At 40.5% G+C, this 22754-nt stretch overlaps 1 protein-coding gene across 2 annotated transcripts in view; it reads left to right on the forward strand.

Annotated features, from left to right (window-relative positions):
* LOC122789692 (magnesium transporter NIPA2-like) overlaps positions 1 to 22754 on the forward strand; it is a 403659-nt gene that overhangs the window by 212919 nt on the left and 167986 nt on the right. For both annotated transcript variants that reach the window (XM_044057121.1, XM_044057119.1), the window contains one exon: positions 9883 to 10043. In XM_044057121.1, coding sequence (XP_043913056.1) covers positions 9883 to 10043 — 161 coding nt within the window. The remainder of the gene's footprint in view (positions 1 to 9882; positions 10044 to 22754) is intronic.

The raw sequence follows: 22754 nt of genomic DNA on the forward strand, positions 1-22754 counted from the left end.
GGCTTATCTACTGCCAGAGTATTCACAAAGGTTCTGGCTCCAGTGATAGCTTACTTCAGGCTAAAAGGAATTCAAATCTATCCTTACTTGGACGACTGCCTGATTCTGGCTCAAGAAAAGGAAGATCTTCTACAGCATCTGGAATATGTTATAGCAGTGCTAAGATGCCTAGGGTATTCTGTGAACGAAATAAAGTCCAGTCTAGTACCCTCTCAAGACATGTGCTTTCTGGGTGTGAGACTGAATACAGCAGCCCAGATGGCCTTTTTAACCCCGGACAAACAAAAGAGTCTATCCCTTTACTTCCATCAACTATCTCATCAGTCCGTGCTGACTGCAAGGACAGTCCTTCAAGCATTAGGGTTCATGGCATCTTGTATTCTGGTGCTTCCCAATGCCAAACTGCATATGAGGAAGCTGCAATGGTATCTCAAAATGTATGGACACAGCACTGCCAGGATTTGGACACTGTCATTCAAATAATACCTTGCCTTCAAAAAGAATTTTTGTGGTGGGCTCAGGAATGTCACCTAAACAAGGGACTCTCTGTGACCCGGCCAGAGGCGAGTCAGATTTTAACGACAGATGCCTCGGACATTGCTTGGGAGCTCATCTAAATGGAAAGTGGATACAAGACAAGTGGCCTGCCAGACTACAGCATCTACATATCAACATGAAGGAGATGTTAGCAGTCCAGTTTGCATTAATGGCTTTCAAGGAGTTACTTCTTCCAGGGCAGGTGTTGATTCTAACAGACAACACAACTGTCATGTGGTACATCAACAAACAAGGGAGAACACATTCTTATCCTCTATGCAGGCAAGCAATGATTTTATGGGAGACTGCGCTCAGCTTGCAACTAACTCTTCAGGCAAGGTTTCTGCCGGGAGCACAGAACTCCTTAGCAGATGTGTTAAGCAGACAAATCATGGATCCCCAGCAGTGGAAACTGGATCTTCATGTATTTCAGAAATTGACAGTGTCATGGGGAACTCCAGACATAGATCTGTTCGCTTCTCCACTAAACCACCAGCTGCCAAAGTTTTGCACAAAGGGGTTTCATCACATAGCTTGGAAAGTGGATGCTCTTTCTTTCAGTTGGAAAAATCTTCATGTGTATGCCTTTCCACCTCTGCCTCTTCTTCCAAAGGTGCTCTTAAAGGTCAGACAAGACAAGCCAAGGATGATTTTAATAGCTCCAGATTGGCCTCGGCAACACTGGTACCCACTACTAAGGAGTCTGGTAAGGAAGCCTCCATGGCCTTTACCTTTGATTCCACATCTGTTATCTCAGAAGGGCGGTCACCTGCTCAATGTCAAGCTTCACTCTCTTCATCTAACAGCCTGGCATATTCTGTGTTGAAACACAGCAGGTCTCAACTTCCTCAACAAGTTTTAAATGTGATTATGGAAGCTAGAAGACCTAGTACAAGGAAAGTGTAAAAATGCAAGAGGTTTTTATTTTGGAGTACAGCAAAGAATTTGGAGATTTCTGAGCCTAATTTGAGTGTGGCTCTTCAATATCTTACTGAGTTATTGGACAAAGGTTTGTCCTTCTCTTCCATTAAGATTCATGCTGCAGCAATTTCAGCTCACTATGATTGTGACCCACCATTGTTTTCGCATCCTTTGTTCAAGCAGTTTCTTAGAGGGCAAAGAATATAAGACCCCCACGAGAGCTCCTACTCCTGCTTGGGATCTCAATTTTGTGTTGGAAAAACTTACTCTACAACCTTTTGAGCCTCGGCTACTGCTGAATTGAAATACTTGTCATGGAAGACTGCTTTTCTGTTGGCTATTACTTCTGCAAGAAGGGTGTCTGAGTTGCAGGCCCTTATGGCAGTAGAGCCCTTTTGATTTTCCATAAGGATAGGGTATCATTACGCACTAATCCTTCCTTTATGCCTAAGGTGCTTTCTAGTGTGGCTTTAAACCAAACTATTCATTTGCCTACTTTCTATGCAGATCCCCAAAATAAGGGGGAAAGATTTTGCACACTTTAGATGTCCATAGGCAGTTGCGTTATTATTTAAGCAGGACTAAGGATTTCAGGCAGTCTCAGCAGTTGTTTGTTTCTTTTGCTTTGAGTTCTCAGGGCAAGCCTGTGTCTAAACAAACTATTTCTAAGTGGATTGGGTTTTGCATTTCATTTTGTTACTCCCATCATGGCAAAGAGATTCCAGCTGGGATTAGGCCTCATTCCACTAGGGCTACTGCCACTTCAACAGCATTTCTAAGGGGTGGCAACTAAGGATATTTTGGAGGCAGCTACTTGGAGTTCAGTGCATACTTTCTCTAAGCATTACCATCTTCCTCTCTACTCTAAATCTAGGGCTGGTTTTGCCACAGCTATTTTGCAAGGCATGTTGACAGCTCCTGCTTCCTTATGATTTGCCAGCCTCCCTTACCTCTGCTTTGGGATTCTACCCAATGGTTAGGACTGCAGCAATGTGGAATGAAGAACATAGTACAGTTTTGTACCTACCATAAATGTAGATGTTCGAGGATCCACATTGCTGCAGTCCAATTCTCCTCCTTCCCCTCTGTGTTTAGGGGTGGTGGCGTGTGCTAGTATATATATATATATATATATATTCTTGTGCATTTGTATATATTGTATATATGTTTGGTGCAGGGTTTTTTGGTGTTTTGGTTTGGGCTTTGTCTTTTTAGGGTTTTCTGACATCTGGGGCAAGAAAAGACTGAGGATATGATGTCGGTCATGCGCATTAGTACCCTGACGTCCTGACATCAGTCTAATGCGCCTTGACCGACGTCAGCCATATACTTTGGTATTCGGGCCGACTGGACAGCGGACTACCCAATGGTTAGGACTGCAGCAATGTGGATCCTCGAACATCTACATTTATGGTAGGTACAAAACTGTACTTTGTGGAGCATTCTGAGACAGTTTCAAGTTTTGTCAAGGTATAAAATGAATGAAGACAAAATAAAAGCTATGACTATAAACTATGTACCCACGCATGAATTCATTCAGCAATACCTATATTTATGAGGACACAATAAAACAAAGTATTTAAGAGCATGAGTTAAAATGATTATGTTATGGCAGCTAAGGATTTGTGGGAAGAAACTAGAAAGATAATACAAAACCTGAAAAACTGGAAGCTTGTGTTCATGGATATGGATGGATAGCAAGATACAAACAGTGAAAATGTTTTTATTCCTTTTTTAAACAGGTCAAGCATATTTTTTATCAACCAGAAGAGAAGGTGTGGATAGTAATTAATAAAGTTGAAGGATTTTCTCTGTGAGGGGAAGAGAGCAAAGGTCAAGTGGGATAAGTTGTTCCTTCCAACAGAACAAGGTGGTTTAGGATTACCTGATTTGAAGGGAAATGTTTGAGCGACACAGTGAAGACTAATATACATAACACAAGCAGAAAGCTATAATCCAGAGTGGAAAGAGATGATGATGATGATTATGATGAAGCAGGGGGATAATTCAAGAAATAAGGAGAGGGCGATATTTTGGATGCAGATCTTTAAGGAGAATAACAATAGCCACACAGAATATTGCATTCATAAAGTAGCAGAAAGTATTCTAAGAACTAATCCAATACAAGAATGGAGAAAGGATATTCTGCCAATAGGGATAACTGCAATTAGGTATACAGAGAATAGGTAAGAGAAGGCTAGAATTTACTGAAGGAAACTGGTAAAAGAATCAATGTATTAGGAGCAAATAACTAGTGAGAGAAGGTAATGGAATGGAAAGAGGATTAGAAGACATTTGGATTGCAGGGAATAGACTGTCTTCTCTTTTAGGGGTTGATATTGGAGTACAGGCAAAGGAATTGGGGAGGAAATCCTAACTGAAAGACCAGTTTTGGTGGAGTTTTTAGTTGAATGTAAAATAGAAGCTGCTGTTAAAGGGGTAATTAGTAAGGCATATAAAATATTGCACAGTATCTATAAGAATCAATCTGAGGTGGTTAGAAAAGATTGGGAAGAGAGATTGGATAAGCAATTCACAAGGAAGCAATGGGAGGGTGTACATTTGGCTCCAAAGTATGCAACAAAGTCTAGAAGATTTAGGGTATTTACTTGAAAGTGTTTGCATAACTATTTTTATACCCCAAACAGACTCCAAATAATTTTTCCTCAAGATGATGGCAAATGCTGGAGGTGTGATGACTAATAAAGAGGTAAGTAGGAACATATGATTTGGGAGTGTGTTAAGCTAGTAGGAAATTCTCTATAGCAAATGGTTGTAAATAAGGAAATTATGTTTTGGACCTGGAATACACTATCTGAATTGCCTAGACATAGTTTGTTTGTTTTTTGGCACCCACCAAAATTAATTACTAGAAAATGGAACTCAGAGTCTAAAGCAGCTGTATTTAAAGTAATGAATATTGTAGCAGAGATAAAACAGCTGGGAGTGGGACCATTATAAAAGGGTAGGAGCAAATTAGTTAGAAAAAAAATGGAAATTGTGTGAACAATGCATGCAAAATAATGTTTTGCAGGAGAAGTGAGGTTTAAGGGAAGGCAGCAATCGACCAGTTTATGTAACGTAGGATTAAAGGTAATTGTAAAAAAAGATTGTATGTGATGTATAATGTTTGTAACTGTGAACATGATACAGTTGCAGTGGAAATTAATAGGGCACTCTGGTACAACATGCACCTAAGACTGCAATTCTGCTATGAAGACTTTAATTGCAGCTCAGTAATTATTTGTACCCTTCCTCTATGGCTGTTTGCAGTTTGAAACCTGGCATGCTACAACTCTGATTTTTTTTTCTGAAGAATTGTGTATGATAAAACTGTCTTCCCTCTAAGAAAGGAGAGACATCTTATAGCCACTAAATTATACCCTCCCATATTCTAACATATGAGCACTCACTAAATGGAGAAACAGTTGTACAAAGATGTTTATGAACTTTCTTTCATTAATGCACCAAAAGAGATTTTCTTATGTTCCATGAAAAAAATAGCATTCCATCACATAAGTCTTTAATACTTTCAAGCAACAGGCCAGACTTTAGCTGTTTCATTGAATGTAGGTCACTGGTAACAAGAGTGAATTCCTTGGGACATTGGTCTGAACTGCTGTAATGAAGACTGGCTGCATGGATTTTTAAAACTTTTTTTTTAATTCTCTTTTGGACCTGCTGATGACATAGCTCCTTTACCTTCATCCAGTTGGCAAGTTTGTTTTACTGGGGGGCAAGGACAGGCATCCCTGGGTTAAGCGGGAGTCCTATGACCATTCTTTCCTGTGAGGGATCCTTATCAACCCATTCAATCTTCCCGTGGGGGAAGGTCATATGGTAGAAAGGGGACTACCTTAAGATCCAGAGACACTACCTGCCCCTGTCCCCACTTCACCTACACACTTGGTTAGCATATTCGTAAGTGGGACTTGACAGTAGGGTCAGCAGTGAGTTGTCCCTTACTTACAAAAGAGGCATAAACCAACTAGACAATCTGTGATCACTCACAACAAAACACAACAGGCAACTTCCCCAACCTCCACCAGGAAATTATGATCTTCATTTGTGCTTCAACACATGAACTTCACTCAACCCTCCTCACCCCCTTGACACTGGGGAGCAGGCTCTGCCCTTTCACTCCTCTCTTTCTGTCCCTACCAGCTTCTTCAGGAGCTCAAGCTGCTAAAGTGGGTCACACGGATCATAGTCAGGACTTTATTCCTGTATAAACCAAAAAGTAGTGGAACTGCACTATAAATCACCAGTAAATCCAAAGAAAAAGTGCTAAAACCAGAGCGGAAACTCAGTCAAGGTATATCCAAATGATTTCAATGAAGCCACACAATACGAACATTAAAACAGTAAAACATGAACACCTTCACTCCATACATGTGTGTTTTCGTATCATTACTCAAGACTTCATCAGATGACATCTGATGAAGTCTTGAGTAATGAGACGAAAACGCATATGTATGGAGTGAAGGCGTTCATGTTTTTACTGTTTTAACGTTCGTATTGTTCGGATTCATTAAAACCATTTGTATATACCTTGACTGAGTCTCCACTCTGGTTTTAGCACTTTATTCCTGTATGTCATTGGAGCTGGTTGCATTTTAAAAAAAGCTCCATAATTTATTTTGCCAAAAACATCATCATAATTGTCAGTTTTCAAAAATTATAACATTGTCTGAAGGTGCTGGTAAGTTATGTCATTTTAGTTTGACTAAAATTCATTTTTATTAGAAATTTATCACCTTGAGAAACAGGTCAGACCATCTCACAATTAATTTTCTTTTCAGTTTGTCCAAACTGAGTAGCCCTCAGAGGTACAAGATACAACTGCTGTTGGACACTGCTTCTTCTTCTTTTTTCGGCTTTTCCCAGTTAGGGGTCGCCACAGTTGATCACCAATCCGCTCATGATTGGCAGTGGAGTTTTACAGTGTCGAGTTGCCAGGCCGTTGCCCAACCTTCCACAGAAGGCCCACACACGCACACACTCACGCCTAGGGCCAATTTAGAATGTCCAATCCACCTACAGCATGTCTTTGGGATGTTGGAGGAAACAGGAGCACTTGGAGGAAACCCACACGACCACAGGGAGGACATGCAGACTCCGCACAGAAGGCACCCCAGCCGAGGATCAAACCGGAGAACCTCTTGCTGTGAGGCGACAACGCTAACCGTTGCACCACCGTGGCCACCCCTATTGGACACTGCTAATATTCTTAAATTATTAATCAGCATTATACTCTAAATTTGGGGAAAGAAGCAGAGTTAAAGTACCTTTCTGACACAAGAATAGTGCTTAAAGTTTTGCTGTCATGCCGTAGTCTTTGTCTAGAGCATAAAAACAAGTGCACACAGAATAGTGTTGAAGCAGAAAAAAAACAGCTTTATAAGCTGTTATACAGTTCACTGTCATCACAGAAGATAGTGGCTGAGAGAGGAGAGACAGCTTTTAAAGCTATCTGTTCATCAGAGGGGCACTTAGCTTCTGGCTGCTACTTATGTGTGAACATTAAGTATTTGTCATGTTTCAATGCTTCTGGCTACTGCCTGTGTGGCAGCACAAAGTGTTTCTTGGCTTTTAAACGTGTAAAACCCTTTGCATTCCTATGTTTTTTTCCCCTGAAATTACTAATACATCAGAGCAGCTAAAGATGCAGGTAGTAACAAAGAATTATGATCAGGTCTCTTTCATCATTAGTGAGTTATGTGTCGATATGAGTGTCAAGATTCACTTCTCAAGCTTTGCTTCACTCCACTGACAAGGTGACTTTCTTGACATCCATATCTTCAACACATAGTTTTGTTATGATTGGAGACCAACTTTACTTACTCTGTATTGTAGACACTTTATATCTTTTGCATATTTCAGTTCATTCAGCAATGGTGTTAATGTTGGTTTACTTTTGCAGGCACAGTGTTAGAATTCTTGCATTTTAACTGTCAGATATCTGAAAAGTTCTTTGTGTTGATGTTAAAGGTTATGATGATGATAAATAGTTTAATACAAATACTTAAAGTGCTTGAAATAAAAAAAAAACTTCAATACTGGCTTGTCATTGATTCCTCAACACTAAACAATAAAAACACTGATATACAAGCCACAAGGTTCTGAATTACCAGTTTAGTGCTTTCATCCACAAATAGACTTCAGAAATGACATATTCCACAACTACCACAACTTGTAAACACTCTTAATTATTTGATCATTATAACCATGTGCTGATGAATATTTAGAAATATAAAAACATAAATAAAAATAACCAACAAAATAAATATAAAAATTTTATAATATTAATTTAATCCAGGAGCCATATCAGCCATTAGCAGGATTTGCTAATGCAGTTCCTTGCTTTTTAATAAATTGTCTAAATCTCTACTTCTTGAGTTGCTTTCAGCATGATCAGTGCCAACTTCATATTATTATTATTCTTTCGGCTTTTCCCGGTTAGGGGTCGCCACAGCAGATCATCTGTCCACTCATGATTGGCAGAGGAGTTTTATGGTGTCGAGTTGCCAGCCCAGCGCCCAACCTTCCACAGAAGGCACACACACACACACACACACACACACACACACACACACACACACACACACACACACACACACACACATATGCACTCATGCCTAGGGCCAATTTAGAGTGTCCACTCCACCTACTGCATGACTTTGGGATGTGGGAGGAAACTGGAGCACCCGGAGGAAACCCATGCGACCACAGGGAGGACATGCAGACTCTGCAGAGAAGGCACCCCAGCTGAGAATCGAACCAGAGAACCTCTTGCTGTGAGACGACAATGCTAACCACTGCACCACCGTGGCCGGCCAGCATGATCAGTGCCAACATTTTTTTAAAATTAGCACAAGCACTAGCATACCGGAAAAAAGCACTATTTTCATCATTTTTATATATAATAATGCATGTGTAAATGTGTATGTATTTAAGCATGTAATGTGTGTGTGTATATGTGTGTGTACGTGTATATATGCGTGTGTGTGTGTGTGTAAATATATATATATATATATATATATATATATATATATATATATATGTGTGTGTGTATAAAATTATAAGTAAAAAAGATTTTTGACAAAACTGAGATAGAAAGGAAAATATTGGAATAGGTTAACAGCTTCATGTATATGGGAGGGGTGGTTGAGGAGAAGGGAAATCTGAATGAGGAGGTCAAAGCTAGAATCAGAGGGGCTGCAGCCAGCTGGAGCAGAGTGTCTGGTATAGTGTATGATAGAAAAATGCCGATGAAGAGTAAGGTGTACAAAACATTGGTGCAGACAATACTACTGTATTGTAGAGAAACCTGGGCATTAAAAGCGGATCAGTTGAGGATCCTAGAGGTGATGGAGATGATGTGCCTGAGACAGGGTGGTAGAAAACACGCACACTGTGGGACAGAAAAAAGAAATGAAGCCAAAACAGCTCCAGTTGCAGAATGGGTCAAAGAGAACAGATTAAGGTGGTTCGACCACATGTGCAGGAAAGCAGAAGACAGTCTCTTGAAAAAGATTTGGGATGGACAGGAAGAAGGCAAAAGGAAGCAAGGGTGTCCAGCAAAGTCGTGGATGGATTGTGTGGGAGAAGGTGTACAACAGACAGGCATGAGTGTTGAAGAAGGAGGTCTATGTCAGTTAGTTGAACTCACTAATTGTGGAACACTTAATTTGTCGACCCCCTTTTATCAAAGTTACACTTCAGCGAATGGAGTTTTCATCAAAACTGTTCCCAGGGATAACGAATGGTAGGTCAACCTAGTGACTGGCAAAAAGGTCATAAAATGTAAAACCTACCCAGGTGGGATAGCCCCCCCCCTCCCAACTAAATACACCAACTCCAAGATTGCATTCCAGTGGGGAAAAGGTAAAATTCCAGATGATGGCCTACTGTTGGTTATCCCGTGGAAAAGTTTTGATTAAAAGTCCATTCTCTGAAGTGTAATTTTGAAAAAAAGGGTCGACAAATAGGTGTCCGATTAAGTGTTTGACTAACTGAAGTAGACACGAGGAAGGCAGGAGAGTGACACTGAATAGAGAGAGATGTCAACAGTTGACATGACACTGTGACTTCATGTAGAAAACTGGGAGAATGGGGGATGATGGTGATGATTTCTGACAATTTGTTAAAGGCAACTACATTGGCAAAATTCACGTTTTTATGTTTTAAATGTTCATGATGTCATGGTTATATTGGTCACATAATTTCAGTTCTAAAGTGTGTGGCTTATGTAGATTACATCAGTTCTGAATATGTATGACTGTGGATAAGAGCTTTAAATTGGTGGTAAAGAAGCTTGTGGCTCATGCACCTGTGCATTAACTAGTAGCTGGATTCTTATTGACAGTGTGTGCTTTGAATGTGTTGCTACTCTAAAGTACAACTTTTTTTTTATATCTGTAGTGCCGTTTTGTCATCATACTTCCTGAATGAGAGGCTAAATGTTCATGGGAAGATTGGCTGCATCCTAAGTATTGTGGGCTCAACTGTCATGGTTATCCACGCTCCACAAGAGGAAGAGGTGGATACACTAGAAGAGATGGCAGAAAAACTCAAAGATCCAGGTATTTTTAAACCTTAATGCATAGTGTATGCAGTGCTGCACTAGCTGCAGAGGTCCTATGCATTACCAAATGTATAAACTTATCTAATTTCAAGAAACAGTTAAGTGCTGACATCAATAGTAAATGTCAGTGACACATGCTCTTTTGGCTGACACACATGTCGAATATCTTGACTTTCTCATGTAACATACACACACAATTTTTGACCTTTTGTTTATTACTAAAATAGTTTCATTTAATGTGTATGTTCTGTTTTAGTAATCTTCCTTTTGGCCCTTTTCTACTAAGAAATTGTCTTTATAAAATGCACAAGCCCTTGCTTTGTGGCTTGTTATGCAGCAGTGAGGCTGAAAGGTATGCCATCGATAAGTACTTGCATAGTCTCCCAAGTTAAACCGGTCTCAGTTGAGATGCCAACATAAGACAGACTACCCATAGTGGCCATACTGGGCAGCATGAGTTTGGTATAGTGCTAGTGACACAGATCACATTTTTGTGACAACTGCTTTAATGTTAGCTGCATGGAAGAAAGGCTTGGCAGACTACTCTGTATCCTGTCATGAAAACTCTGAGGGTGTATAGTAACATAAAAACAGGTTGTGGTATAGTGCTGAGACCCTCAGGTTTGAAGGAACTTGGCAGTCTACTGGGGAAGAGGAGAGGAACGTTCAGCATAAAGCCAAGTATTTGATGTGTTTGGATTAAAGCTTTTGGGACTTGTAGTGTGGAATGAGAGTTAAATACTGCAAAAATGCAGTTTTTATATAGGAATAAATGAAGGAAGAAAGAAAGAAAGTTATTGTCAAGAAGGAAATGGAATGCATTCAGCTTGACCTTCTGAATGTCTGTGAAATAAAACGGGCAGACATTGGACATGTTAAATTTAATGAAGCACATGATATTTTGCCCAAACATGAAAGGTAAAACAGAAGTAGTGTTGCAGTTATAAGATGCTTGCAATAACTATAATGAAGTAAAATGCAGCCACTTAACACTTAATATCTATTTGTCTTTGAGGTATATCCATTAACGTGACTCTAATTCTCTAACAGCAGAGTCAGAGGAGAATGAAGTTGATCAATTCTACAACTACAAGCTGAAACTGACACAACTTGTTAATAGGGCATACTGCTAGCTGTGGGCGACCAGAACTTGAAAGTTGGGAACAATGAAGACTGTCAAATAGTTGAAAAATATTGGGCCGATAATACTAATGAATCAGAAGAATGACAGAATTTCATGAGACAAATAACCTGTTCATCTCACATTCCTTCTTTGAGCAACATAAGCAGAGACTATACATGTGGACTTCCACTGAAGTTAAACAGAAGTCAGACTGACTCTGTTTGTGGAAGCAAACAATGGAAAAAAACAGTAATAACAATAGAAACAAAACCTGAGGCCAGCTGTGTAACAGACCACCAGCTACTGTACAGACTCAAGCTAACACTGAAGAAATGTAAACCAGCTGTGTACTTAATAAGGTATGTTTTTGAAAATAGACCATGGATGTTCAAGGCTCTCTGCAAAATTGATTGTCAGCATTAGATAGAAATTAACAGAATTTCAGGAGTGCTATGGAACTGTATCAAAAAAGTTTTATTTAAAGACACTGAAAAATCCCTTCAAAAATGAAAAAGGAAAAGCACACAAAACTATTGATTTGAAGAGACTTGCTTATTGCTCACAGATTAGAAAAGCTAAAGCCAGAGGAGAAAGAGATACAGCAGTGGAATTAGACAGAATTTCCAGTATGCTGCTTAAAGAGAAGGGAATTATAGAATGACAAGCACAAGGAAACATAATCAGAAACTAGAAGAGGAAAATGGGACTGGCCTCCCTAAAACTCAGAGCTCTAGAGAGAAAATTCTAGCCTCTAACTACTATGTTAAAAAGGTGCTCAAGAATGTATGTTTAATGATGCACAGAAGACTAAGAAGAGGTGGGAAGAATGCAGTGAGTCATTATACTGTAGAGTTCAAACAGGCCAACAGTCATTTCAACCTGTACCTTATGATTGGGAACCAGTGGTAAGAAAAGAAGTCTAAGCAGCATTGAAAGCTTCACTAAAGAATAAATCACCAGTAATCCCACTGAAGTATTACAACACTTGGATAAGCTGCTGCAGTGCTTAACAGGAAATTTGGAAGATAGCATTTTAGCCAGCTGACTGGAAAATATATATGTTTATACCAGTTGTGAAGAAAAAAAGACATGACTGATTTGTGAAAATTATTTCACAATTGCCCTGATACCACATACTCAGGGGCAGCTTATGCTATTGGACTGCAAGACTGCAGCCCTCCCAGCTGTGTAGCCCCCCAGCTGTAAAAAGTAAAATAAAACAAAAAAGAAAATAGAGTCCCGGAACATCGCGCATGCGCACTCGCGGCATTCGGACTGCTGGTGAACCAGTCTGGACCATGCGCACAGAATCCAGACTGTCTCCACCAGCAGTCTGGAGTATAAAGACAACATTCAACTCCAAATTTTCCCAGCAGTCTATGCAGTTACAACTGCATAGACTGGAAGGGGATTGGACTACAACATCCACAGGCAAGAAGGGATTTACTTGGCATGGAAAGGACTTGGCTTTACAGCAGTTTTGGCTGTGTGTGTGTGTGTGTGTGTGTGTGTGTGTGTGTGTGTGTGTGTGTGTGTGTAATGCCCCAGTTGCTTTATGGTGGTGGGTAGAGAATAAGGCTTGAGCCCTGTACATTGGGGTGGGTAGAGAATAAGGCTTGAACCCTGTACCTTGGGGCCAAGTGGCACGAGCCTGAATTCCATACCCACTACCATTTATAAAAATTTGCAGATTTTTGCCTCATATTTGTTCTGTTCCTCATAAATCTGTGGTTTCTGTATTTTTGTTTCTTAACACAGTCAGTAGTGCAGTGGTGCAGTGGTAGCATTGTTGCCTAACAGCTACAGGTTGTCTGGTTTGATTCTTGGCTGGGGTGCCTTCTGTGTGGAGTCTGCATGTCCTCCTTGTGTTTGTGTGGGTTTGCTTTGGTGTCCTCCCATCTTACAAAGACATGTGTCTGGAGTGTTTCTGCTGAAAATTGGCTTTTGTTCCAAGTCAGACTTTCCTGGTTAACAAATGTTAAATAAATAAAAATGACAAGCATTTGAATTTCAGACTTCATATTCTTCAGAAAGTACATGGTAACACAAAACCTAGTATTATAGCAATTTACTAAGTTTATAAGATGGATATTTGAAATGTGTCCCTATTTGTGTGACTGTATTCTCACATTATTGGCTTCGTCCAGGTTTGTGCCAAGGTTGAGAGCTATGGTGAGAACAGAATTCACTGAATATGTTTGGGGGCTGTATTCCCCAATTATTGGCTTTGTTCAGGTGTTTTGTGCTAAGCTGTTGACAGCTATGGTGAGAAGTGAATTCACTAAATGGTAGCCATTTAAATTTCAGTCTTCCTCTCTTTCATAAAACAGATAGTTTGGCCTAGTGGTATGTTGCTGTTGACTATTTTGCACAGGGTTCTGGGTTCAATATTTGGCAGTGAAATGTATGGTGGTAACACAGCATTTTATTCTAGCAACTTTCCAACATTATATAAGCAATGTTTAAAACGTGTCCCTGTTTTTTTGGTCTCCCCCCCCCAAATGTTGGCTTTTTCCAGATTTCTTGTGCTGCAAAGTTCAGAGATACAGCTGAGTGTCAAGTAGATTTTACAAGAAGCTGAGCGCTGCAGGGGAACAAAAGTTTAGCGCTGCTTATGCTGAGTCTGCTTGCATTGTTAATAGCATAACAGGTAATGTACTTGCTTTTGATGCAGAAGGCTGTTGGGTTCTACTCCCACAGTAGGTAGATGCATTGCTGATATTGTACTGTATTGTAAAGGGGGTGGATGCTGCAGTCCTTTTTGGTGAAGATACCTAGTAACTATATGAACCTGTTATCAGTTTGCCATCTATTCCCTATTGCAATATTACTAGCTTATCATTTTTTTAATGCAACATAGGCAATTTATTCCTCAAGGGCAACAGGCACATTATTTGTAGATGAAACAATGAAATATAAAGATGTTCATCATGTTACACTGCTGCAGTCATTACACTTGGGTTATCCTGCTGTTAGGCGGTCCCGCAGTCGGCCAGAGTTCCAAAGTCTTGGTCCGGCGTCGGTTGCTGTCGCTTCTTCCCTGACGTCAGTGCACCAGGGGATATATAAGATGCATCCAATGCCATTTTCCTCAGTCTTTCTTGCCGTGCGGTGCCCGATGCAGAAGCAGTTCGCAAGTGCCGGTCGGCCGACTGCTGAGATTTTCGAAGTCGAATTTCAGATCCGAAGTCTTCAATAAAGCAGACCGATGTCAGAAAAAGTTAATAATTGTATTTCTTGTGGGAAGCAAATACCTCATAAGGACTTCCACTCTTACTGTATTCCATGCCTAGGCCCTGATCACGACGTCACTAGTTGTCAGTTTTATGCTAGATTTAACAAACGCACTATAAAAAGACGTTTTGATTTTGCTTTGCACTACTTTGGCCGAAGGTTCAATTATACTATGCCGTCGGATCAACCGATGACCGCAATACCGAAAAAACGCAAGGACAAGGATAAAGACAGGCATCCGAGGTCCAAAACCGACGACGAAACCTCTTCTAGGCCAGTCGCCGGTTCTCAGTGAGGCACTTTCGCAGCCCCTGACACCCGCTACCTCAGAGCCACAGGCTGCCTCTGACTCCCATGTGGAGACAACTAGGCCTCTGGAAACTCAAGGTATTGGGCCTACGGAAACTAATCCCTCAGATGGGTCCGGAGCCGCTGAGCAGGCATCAGCTTCTGAGGGTGTTTTCAGACCTTCACAACTTACCATTAAAACAACAGCCAAGACAAAATTGCCATTAAAGACAAAGAAACAAGTACAGCATTCTCCTGGACAGTCCTCCATGCCTAAAAAACAGATGCTTAAAATGGCCGTAGACCTCATTACTCTAATCAGGGGTTCCCATCCCCCTCCTGAGAAAAGGTCTAGGCAGGATACAGACTATGATTCCTCTGATCAGGTTTCCATTTCCTCTGTTTCCTCTTCAGACCAGGGATACTCTCTACCCCCCTATGAGGACTCTGATGCTGAAGACTCTATCCCTTCAGCCTCTCCTCCTGAGGATTATTCTTTTGGGGAAACTTTACATACCATGAGGGAGCATTTCCATTGGGAAAGTCAGGATTACTCAGAATCCAAGAAAAGGCTCAGGGATTTCCTTTTATTGACTCAGCACAGGGCCTTGGCTATTCCGCCTGTGCTTGATATTGTGGATGATGTGTTCTCTGAATCCAGCTTATCTCCTGATTCTTTGCCCCCTGCACCAGCCAAGCCAGATAGATATTATAGAGTCCCAGACTCTCACAAGTTTCTTTATAAAAACCCTTTGGCTGATCCAGAAACTATTTCCCAGGGTCCAAAAGGGGTTAAGGCTTCCATTGCAAAAAATTCAGTACCCTCTGACAGAGATTCCAGAGCTTTGGATAGATGGGGGAAGAAAGTATACACTTTTGCAACTTTAGCAGTAAGAGCTTTAAATTGCCAGTTTCACATGCTTAAGTACCAACAATGTTTAATGGCTCAGTTAAAACAGAAAATGCTTGCAAGCTCAGAAGCTCCTGATTGTAAAGAAATGCAGGATTTATTGCATGCAGTTGAACAGGTGGGAAAACATACTCTACAATGTGGTTTTGATTCTTTAGAGGCCTCTTGTAGGGCCGCAGTTACAGGTTCTGTGATTCAAAGACATGCTTGGTTAAAAGAAATGAGTTTACCGGATCATGTTAAGGCAAAATTATTGGATGCTGCTTTACAGCATGATACCTTGTTTGGTGTTAAGGCAGAAGAGGTGTTAAAGAAAATGGAGGATAAAGCTAAATCTATGCAAACAGTCAATGATTTCTTACAGGTACAGCCACCTTGATTTAGCAGAAATTGGCCAACAAAGAATTGGTCCTTTCCAATGTCAGACAGGACACAGAGAGGCAGATACAGATGCCCAAGAGGCTGATCTCAACCCCAAGGCTCAAACAGACGACGATGGTGGGGCACCTCAACCCCCAAAGGAGGTGAGGACAAGTCTCAACCTTACAGGAAACAGTCACAATGACTTTCCCCTTCGTACGCCAAGCACTTCCCTTTTCGAAGCCCCCTTAGGAGGAAAACTAGCACTTTTTTCTCAAAACTGGCAAACAATCACCCAAGACAAATGGGTTCTGAATATTGCGTCTCAAGGTTACAGGTTCCACTTTCATACTTTACCAAGGCTAAAAGGAATGCCAGACCTGCTACAAAATCAATGGGCAGAGGCACAAAAACAAATTTCAGCCCTCATGGACATGAGAGCTATTCAAAAAGTACCACAACAGGAACAAGGACAAGGATTTTATTCAAGACTCTTCCTGGTCCCCAGAAAGGACAAAGCCTGGAGGCCCATACTAGACCTTTCAGTTCTAAATACTTACCTGGATGTTCCGAAATTCAAAATGTTGACATTACAGCAGCTTCTACCCATGCTGGGCAAGAAGGCTTGGCTTGTTACTCTGGACCTCAAAGAGGCATACCTGCATGTCCCTATCAGACAAAATTGCAGAAGATACCTCCGATTCAAAGCTGGCACAATGCACTACCAATTCTCTGCACTGCCCTTTGGCTTGTCTACTGCGCCCAGGGTCTTCACAAAGTGCCTGGCACCAGTAATTGCATTTTGCAGACAAAAAGGAATTCAGATATATCCATACCTGGATGACTGCCTCATTCAAGCAGAGACAAAAGACATTCTTCTACAGCATCTGGAGTTTATAAAAAGGTTGTTAATTTCTCTAGGGTACACAGTAAACGAAAAGAAGTCAAAACTAGTACCCTCACAGCAGATTATATTCCTGGGTGCCAGCTTAAATACAATGGCCCAGATGGCTTACCTCACGCCAGACAAACAAGTTCAACTAATTCATTATTTTCCACTACTGGCAAAAAAGTCCCATCACCCTGCAAGAAAAATTATGCAGGCCCTGGGATTCATGGCATCCTGCATACTACTAAAACCATATGCCAGACTGCATATGAGGAAATTACAATGGTATCTAAAAAGTGTTTGGAGTCAACACTCTCACAGTTTAGTAGCAGTAATACCAATGATTCCCTGCCTACAACAGGAGTTGCGATGGTGGGCACAGGCATGTCACCTAAACAAGGGTCAACCTTTTACCCTACCCTCAGCCAGGCAGACTCTTAACAACAGATGCTTCGGATTACGCCTGGGGAGCACACATGGCAGGAAAATGCATTCAGGGCAAGTAGACCACAGACCAGATGCATCTTCACATCAATCAAAAAGAGATGTTGGCTGTTCAAAATGCTCTAACAGCTTTCAAGGACCTTCTGCATCCAGGGCAATTATTATTAAAGACAGACAACACCACAGTAATGTGGTACATAAACAAGCAAGGGGGCACTCATTCTTATCCCCTATGCAGGCAAGCCATGACCTTGTGGAACACAGCTCTAACGTATCAAGTTCACCTGCAAGCACAATTCCTGCCAGGAAAGAAAAATACTCTGGCAGGCGATCTAAGCAGAAATATCATGGACCCTCACGAATGGAAATTGAATCCACAAATCTTCAGCATGGTAACGCAAAAATGGGGATGCCCAGACATAGATCTTTTTGTCTCCCCACTGAATTGCCAACTACAAAAATTCTGCACAAGGACTTATCACAAACAAGCATGGAAAGTGAATGCTCTTTTGTTCAGCTGGAAAAACCTAAAAGTTTATGCCTTCCTGCCACTGCCTCTCTTTTCAAAGGTACTCCTAAAAGCCAGACAAGAAAAACCACAGATTATCCTGATTGCTGCAGACTGGCCACGCCAGCACTGGTACCCTATCTTAAGGAACTTAGCTCAAGGCCCACCATGGATTTTGCCTCAAATTCCACACCTTCTGACTCAACAAAACAATCAGATCCTGCACGGTCAGCTCAAAACCCTAAACCTGGCTGCATGTCAGATTCAGTAGTCAAACAGGCAACACCTCTCTCTAAAGCTGTTATGGATGTCATTTTGGAGGCCAGGAGGCCTAGCACCAGGAAAGCTTACTCAGAAAAATGGAAGAGATTCTGCACCTGGAACCAGGCTCAAAACCTTGACCCTCTTGTTCCAAACATTCCTCAGATCTTACAATACTTAACTGAGATGCTGGACAGAGGCCTATCCTTCTCATTAATTAAGATCCACGCCTCTGCCATTTCAGCACATTACAACACAGATCCTCCGTTATTCTCCCATCCCTTGCTAAAACAGTACCTCAGAGGGGCTAAAAACATAAGACCGCCCCAGAGAGCACCAACACCAACTTGGGACCTCAATTTCGTTTTGGAAAAACTAACCCTGCCACCTTTTGAGCCAGCCAATACAGCCGATCTAAAATTTTTATCATGGAAAACAGCTCTGCTCCTGGCAGTAACTTCAGCACGAAGAGTCTCAGAGCTACAGGCATTAATGGTAGTGGAACCTTTTATAATTTGTCATCAGGACAGGGTTTCTTTAAGGACAAACCCTACCTTTATGCCAAAGGTGGTATCTAGTGTGTCTCTTAACCAAACCATCCATTTGCCAACTTTTTATCCAAACCCCCAGAATAAAGGGGAGAAACTTCTGCATTATTTGGACATACACAGGCAGCTACGCTTCTACTTGGACAAAACAAAAGCTTTCAGGAAAACTGAGCAACTGTTTGTAGCATATGCTGCAGGATCACAGGGCAAGGCTATCTCAAAACAGACTATATCCAAATGGATAGGACACTGTATATGTTACTGCTACACACAGCATGGAAAATCAGTCCCAAATAACATTAGGCCACATTCCACCAGGGCAACAGCCACTTCAACAGCCTTTCTCAGAGGAGTACCTACCAAGGACATTTTGGAGGCTGCAACTTGGAGTTCAGTGCACACCTTTACCAAGCATTACCACCTGCCTCTTTACTCTAAATCCAGAGCAGGATTTGCCACTGCAGTTCTGCAGGGCCTCATAGCCAATCCTAAGTCTTTATAGACCAGCCACCCAACCTTAGCTTTGGGATTCTACCCAAGTGTAATGACTGCAGCAGTGTAACACGATGAGCATAGTACAGTTTTGTACCTACCATAAATGTAGATGTTCGAGTGTTCACACAGCTGTAGTCCAGGTTACCCTCCCTCCATACGCTCTGAACTAGCTGAACTTATCTATACCTCTCTATCCTATACAACCTTTGTGGTGTATTTGCTTGTAACTGAAGGTACTGTTGTTATTTTTATATGTATACTTTTAATTAGCAATATGTATTGCCTACCTACTTGGGGGCACCTGACATCTGGGGCAAGAAAAACTGAAGAAAATGGCGTCGGATGCATCTTATATACCCCTGGCGCACTGACATCAGGGAAGAAGCGACAGCAACCAATGCCGGACCAAGACTTTGGAACTCTGGACCGACTACAGGACCGCCTGATGGCAGGATAACCCAAGTGTAATGACTGCAGCAGTCTGAACACTCGAACATCTACATTTATGGTAGGTACAAAACTGTACTTTGTTTGCTAGCAGCAACCTCTTCATTAGTTACAGATTTCTTTAATGTAGAATTATTTAGATGACTTACTTCTTCAGAGATTGTGCATATTTACTGATACTGTTGGACTGCAGAAGTTTGAGTAGACTTTTATGATAGAAATGTTCTGAATTGGGCAGTTTTGTCATTATTGGTGCATGCATTTTGTTTCATTGTTTACTGGAAAAATGTTCAAAACAACAAATTTAAAACACCCTCTAACAACTGTACAATATTGTACAAGGAATATAATTTAATACTATCAGGAAGGTGTATCAAAGAGTACGTGTATGTTTCGTGTGCAAGGGGCCTATGATTTGAAAACAGCCCAAAGTTAATCTTTATCTGCCACTGGCAAAATGTATTTTCTTTGAATGTGGGTTTCAATGCTGTTTAAATGAATGTGAGTTTCAAGGGCAGAGAAGTTTTAATGCTAATATGTCTGTTTTCATTGTGAGATTGCATCGCTTTGTTTAACAGATGTTTTAGTGTTTGTGCAAAATAAAACTTTCAAATGAAGTCCAAATCATCGTAGAAGTAAAGCAGTATGCACATTAGTGTTTATGGTAAATAGGGTGAAATAGCCAAGTAATGGTTCATTGGAGTGGCTAAAGGGGGGGTGGCTCCATTCGACCATGATTTTGTGAGGGGGGAAGGGCAGCAAACTCAAACAACCCCGGCTGAACTATACCTCTCAACTGTCCAGGTTTTCACAGAATGAATAGATTTTTGCTTCTTATTTTTGGTTTGTTCCTCATAAAATGTGTGGTTTTCTGGCAAATAATTTAGAAATTAAGTCACTAAATAATGATAGACACTGAGTTTCAGACTTCATAACCTTCAGAAAAATGCATGCTAAATCAAGACCTGTTATTCTATCAACTGTCTCAGTTTATACAACAATTTTTAGTACTGTGTATATGTTCCCCCAGTATATTTGGCATTGTCCAGTTTTCCTGCATTAACAGGTTGAGAGGTACATACAAATAAATTGCTTTATACAATTAGGCATATCCAAACCTATCAACTGTCCCCAATTTTGGCTCAAAATGTTGCTCTTCCCCTAATAATCCCGCCGCAAAATGCCAGTTGTGGAAGAAAATGTGGAGGGTTTACAATTAAGAAATAACTGTAATAATCAGAGTTATCGATTACTTTTATTTCAGAAATGCATGTGGATTGTTTTATTTTGTCAGCTGCTCATGTTTAGCAGTACTAATATTAAAAAAGTGTCCCTTGTTTGATAGGTTCCCAGCTGTATTGTGTGGCTATTTTATATTTTTGCATCACATGTTGGTCCATTTTCATAAAATTGTGTTTTTTTGGCAAATTAGTGGCAAATCATTAAATAATGAAGTCAGAAAATAATGACAGACATTTGAGTTTCAGATTTCATACCCTTCAGAAAATTCATACTAATGCAAGACCTACTATTCTGTTATCTATGTTTATAAGAGAAGTATTTAAAAAGTGTCCTTATCTTTCGGCCTTTGTCCCATTTCTGTGTATGGCTTTGTCCAGATTTCTTGCTCTGAGGTTGAGAGGTATGACAAATGTGTCAGGGCCATCACAGCCAGCCAGAGATGTTTCAAATTGTGACATACTTGTTGCACCCCATTCCCCCATATAGTGACTTTAGATGTGTCCAAGCAAGGCAAGGAGCAGTTATGCAGTGTAAATGTGCAGAGTATCCCCCCATCCAAGGTAGACACAAGTACTACTTTTATTCTGTCCTTGATTTTGCAGAATGTTCTGGTTTCTGTCATATTTTTATACTGTTGATGTATCCTTATTATTACTCAGAAAGTGCCTGTTGCTCTGTGTTTAAGTAGCAGTGCTTTAATGACCATCAGGTAAGCTTGTCTGAGATTGTAAGATGCAAGTAAGCTTTAATAAGCATAATGTTAAAGAATTGCCAACATTGAAAGCCTTTCTGTTGTTCCCATGCAGAGAATACTTACATAACTAGATAATGTATAAGCCTTGGGTATTGAAATGCATATGACAGTATTTATAATAAAGGACAGGATTACATTATTTTAAGAAGCTCGTTACATTTGTTGGAGACTTGCAGTCATCTTTGCAGGCTTTACCTGTAAACCAAACAGAATGCCAATCTATCATGTGTGGTCCATTACCTGTACAATAATCCTTTAAGCAATGTATCTTGAGCTTGTTTCTTGTTTGCTTTTCATTTTTTACTTTGATCATGTTTTCCCCATGAAACAAGTAGATAGTTGTTGTCAGTCAGCAGGTCTTTTTTTGGATAAGAAACATTTTTACAAGTGAGGGTATCAGAGATTGCTACTTTCAGCATGTTACTTGGTACTTTAATAAAGCTGAATATAAATTATAATTATAATTGCAGTGCAAGGAGAAGTGATTTGAGTTGAGTGCTGCTTGTTTTTCTTATACTTGATTTTGACTGGCAGTCCAGTAATGTATTTAAAAAGTAATTTATTTTTTCATGCCTCACAACCTTTTCGTTTCCATCTAGATATTAAGTAAGCTGTCATGCAGCCAATGCATTGAAATATTTTTTTTTCTTCTACACTTCATTTTGTCTTGATTGGACTCTCATAATGACGGTTTGGCACCCAGGACTGTGTATTTAATTAAAGTTCCAGTTTTTGTGGATTTGAGCATAGCTCCTCCCCTTTCTAGTTGGCCACACCCCTTCTCAGTGGCCTCACCCATTCAGCTATCTCCTGCAGCCCCCCTTTGATTTGAAGTCACCAGCCGCCACTGCCCATACTAACAAGATTCATCTCAAGATTATTCAGTGGAGATTACAACCATACTTGGAACAAGAGCTGGCTGAAGTGCAAGCAATTTTCTCGAAACAGAAATAAGAGCCGTCCATCAAAGATGGAAAATGGATACTTCAGAACTACTAGGTGTTTCATTGACTTTACTGAGGGCTTTCACTGTGTAAATCAAATTGGACCACACTGAGAAAGATGGGTATAAGGTATAACAGAACACTTAATAGCTCAAATGCACAAGATTTACATCATCAATCAAGAAACTATTTAATCATAACAAGGAGAAACAAAATGGTTTAGAATTGGTAAAGGTGTATAGCAGTGTGGCATACTTTTCCC

The sequence above is a fragment of the Protopterus annectens genome, chromosome 15.part0 (genome assembly GCF_019279795.1).
Source record: "Protopterus annectens isolate FY-2018-M chromosome 15.part0, PAN1.0, whole genome shotgun sequence".
NCBI lineage: Eukaryota > Metazoa > Chordata > Ceratodontiformes > Protopteridae > Protopterus > Protopterus annectens.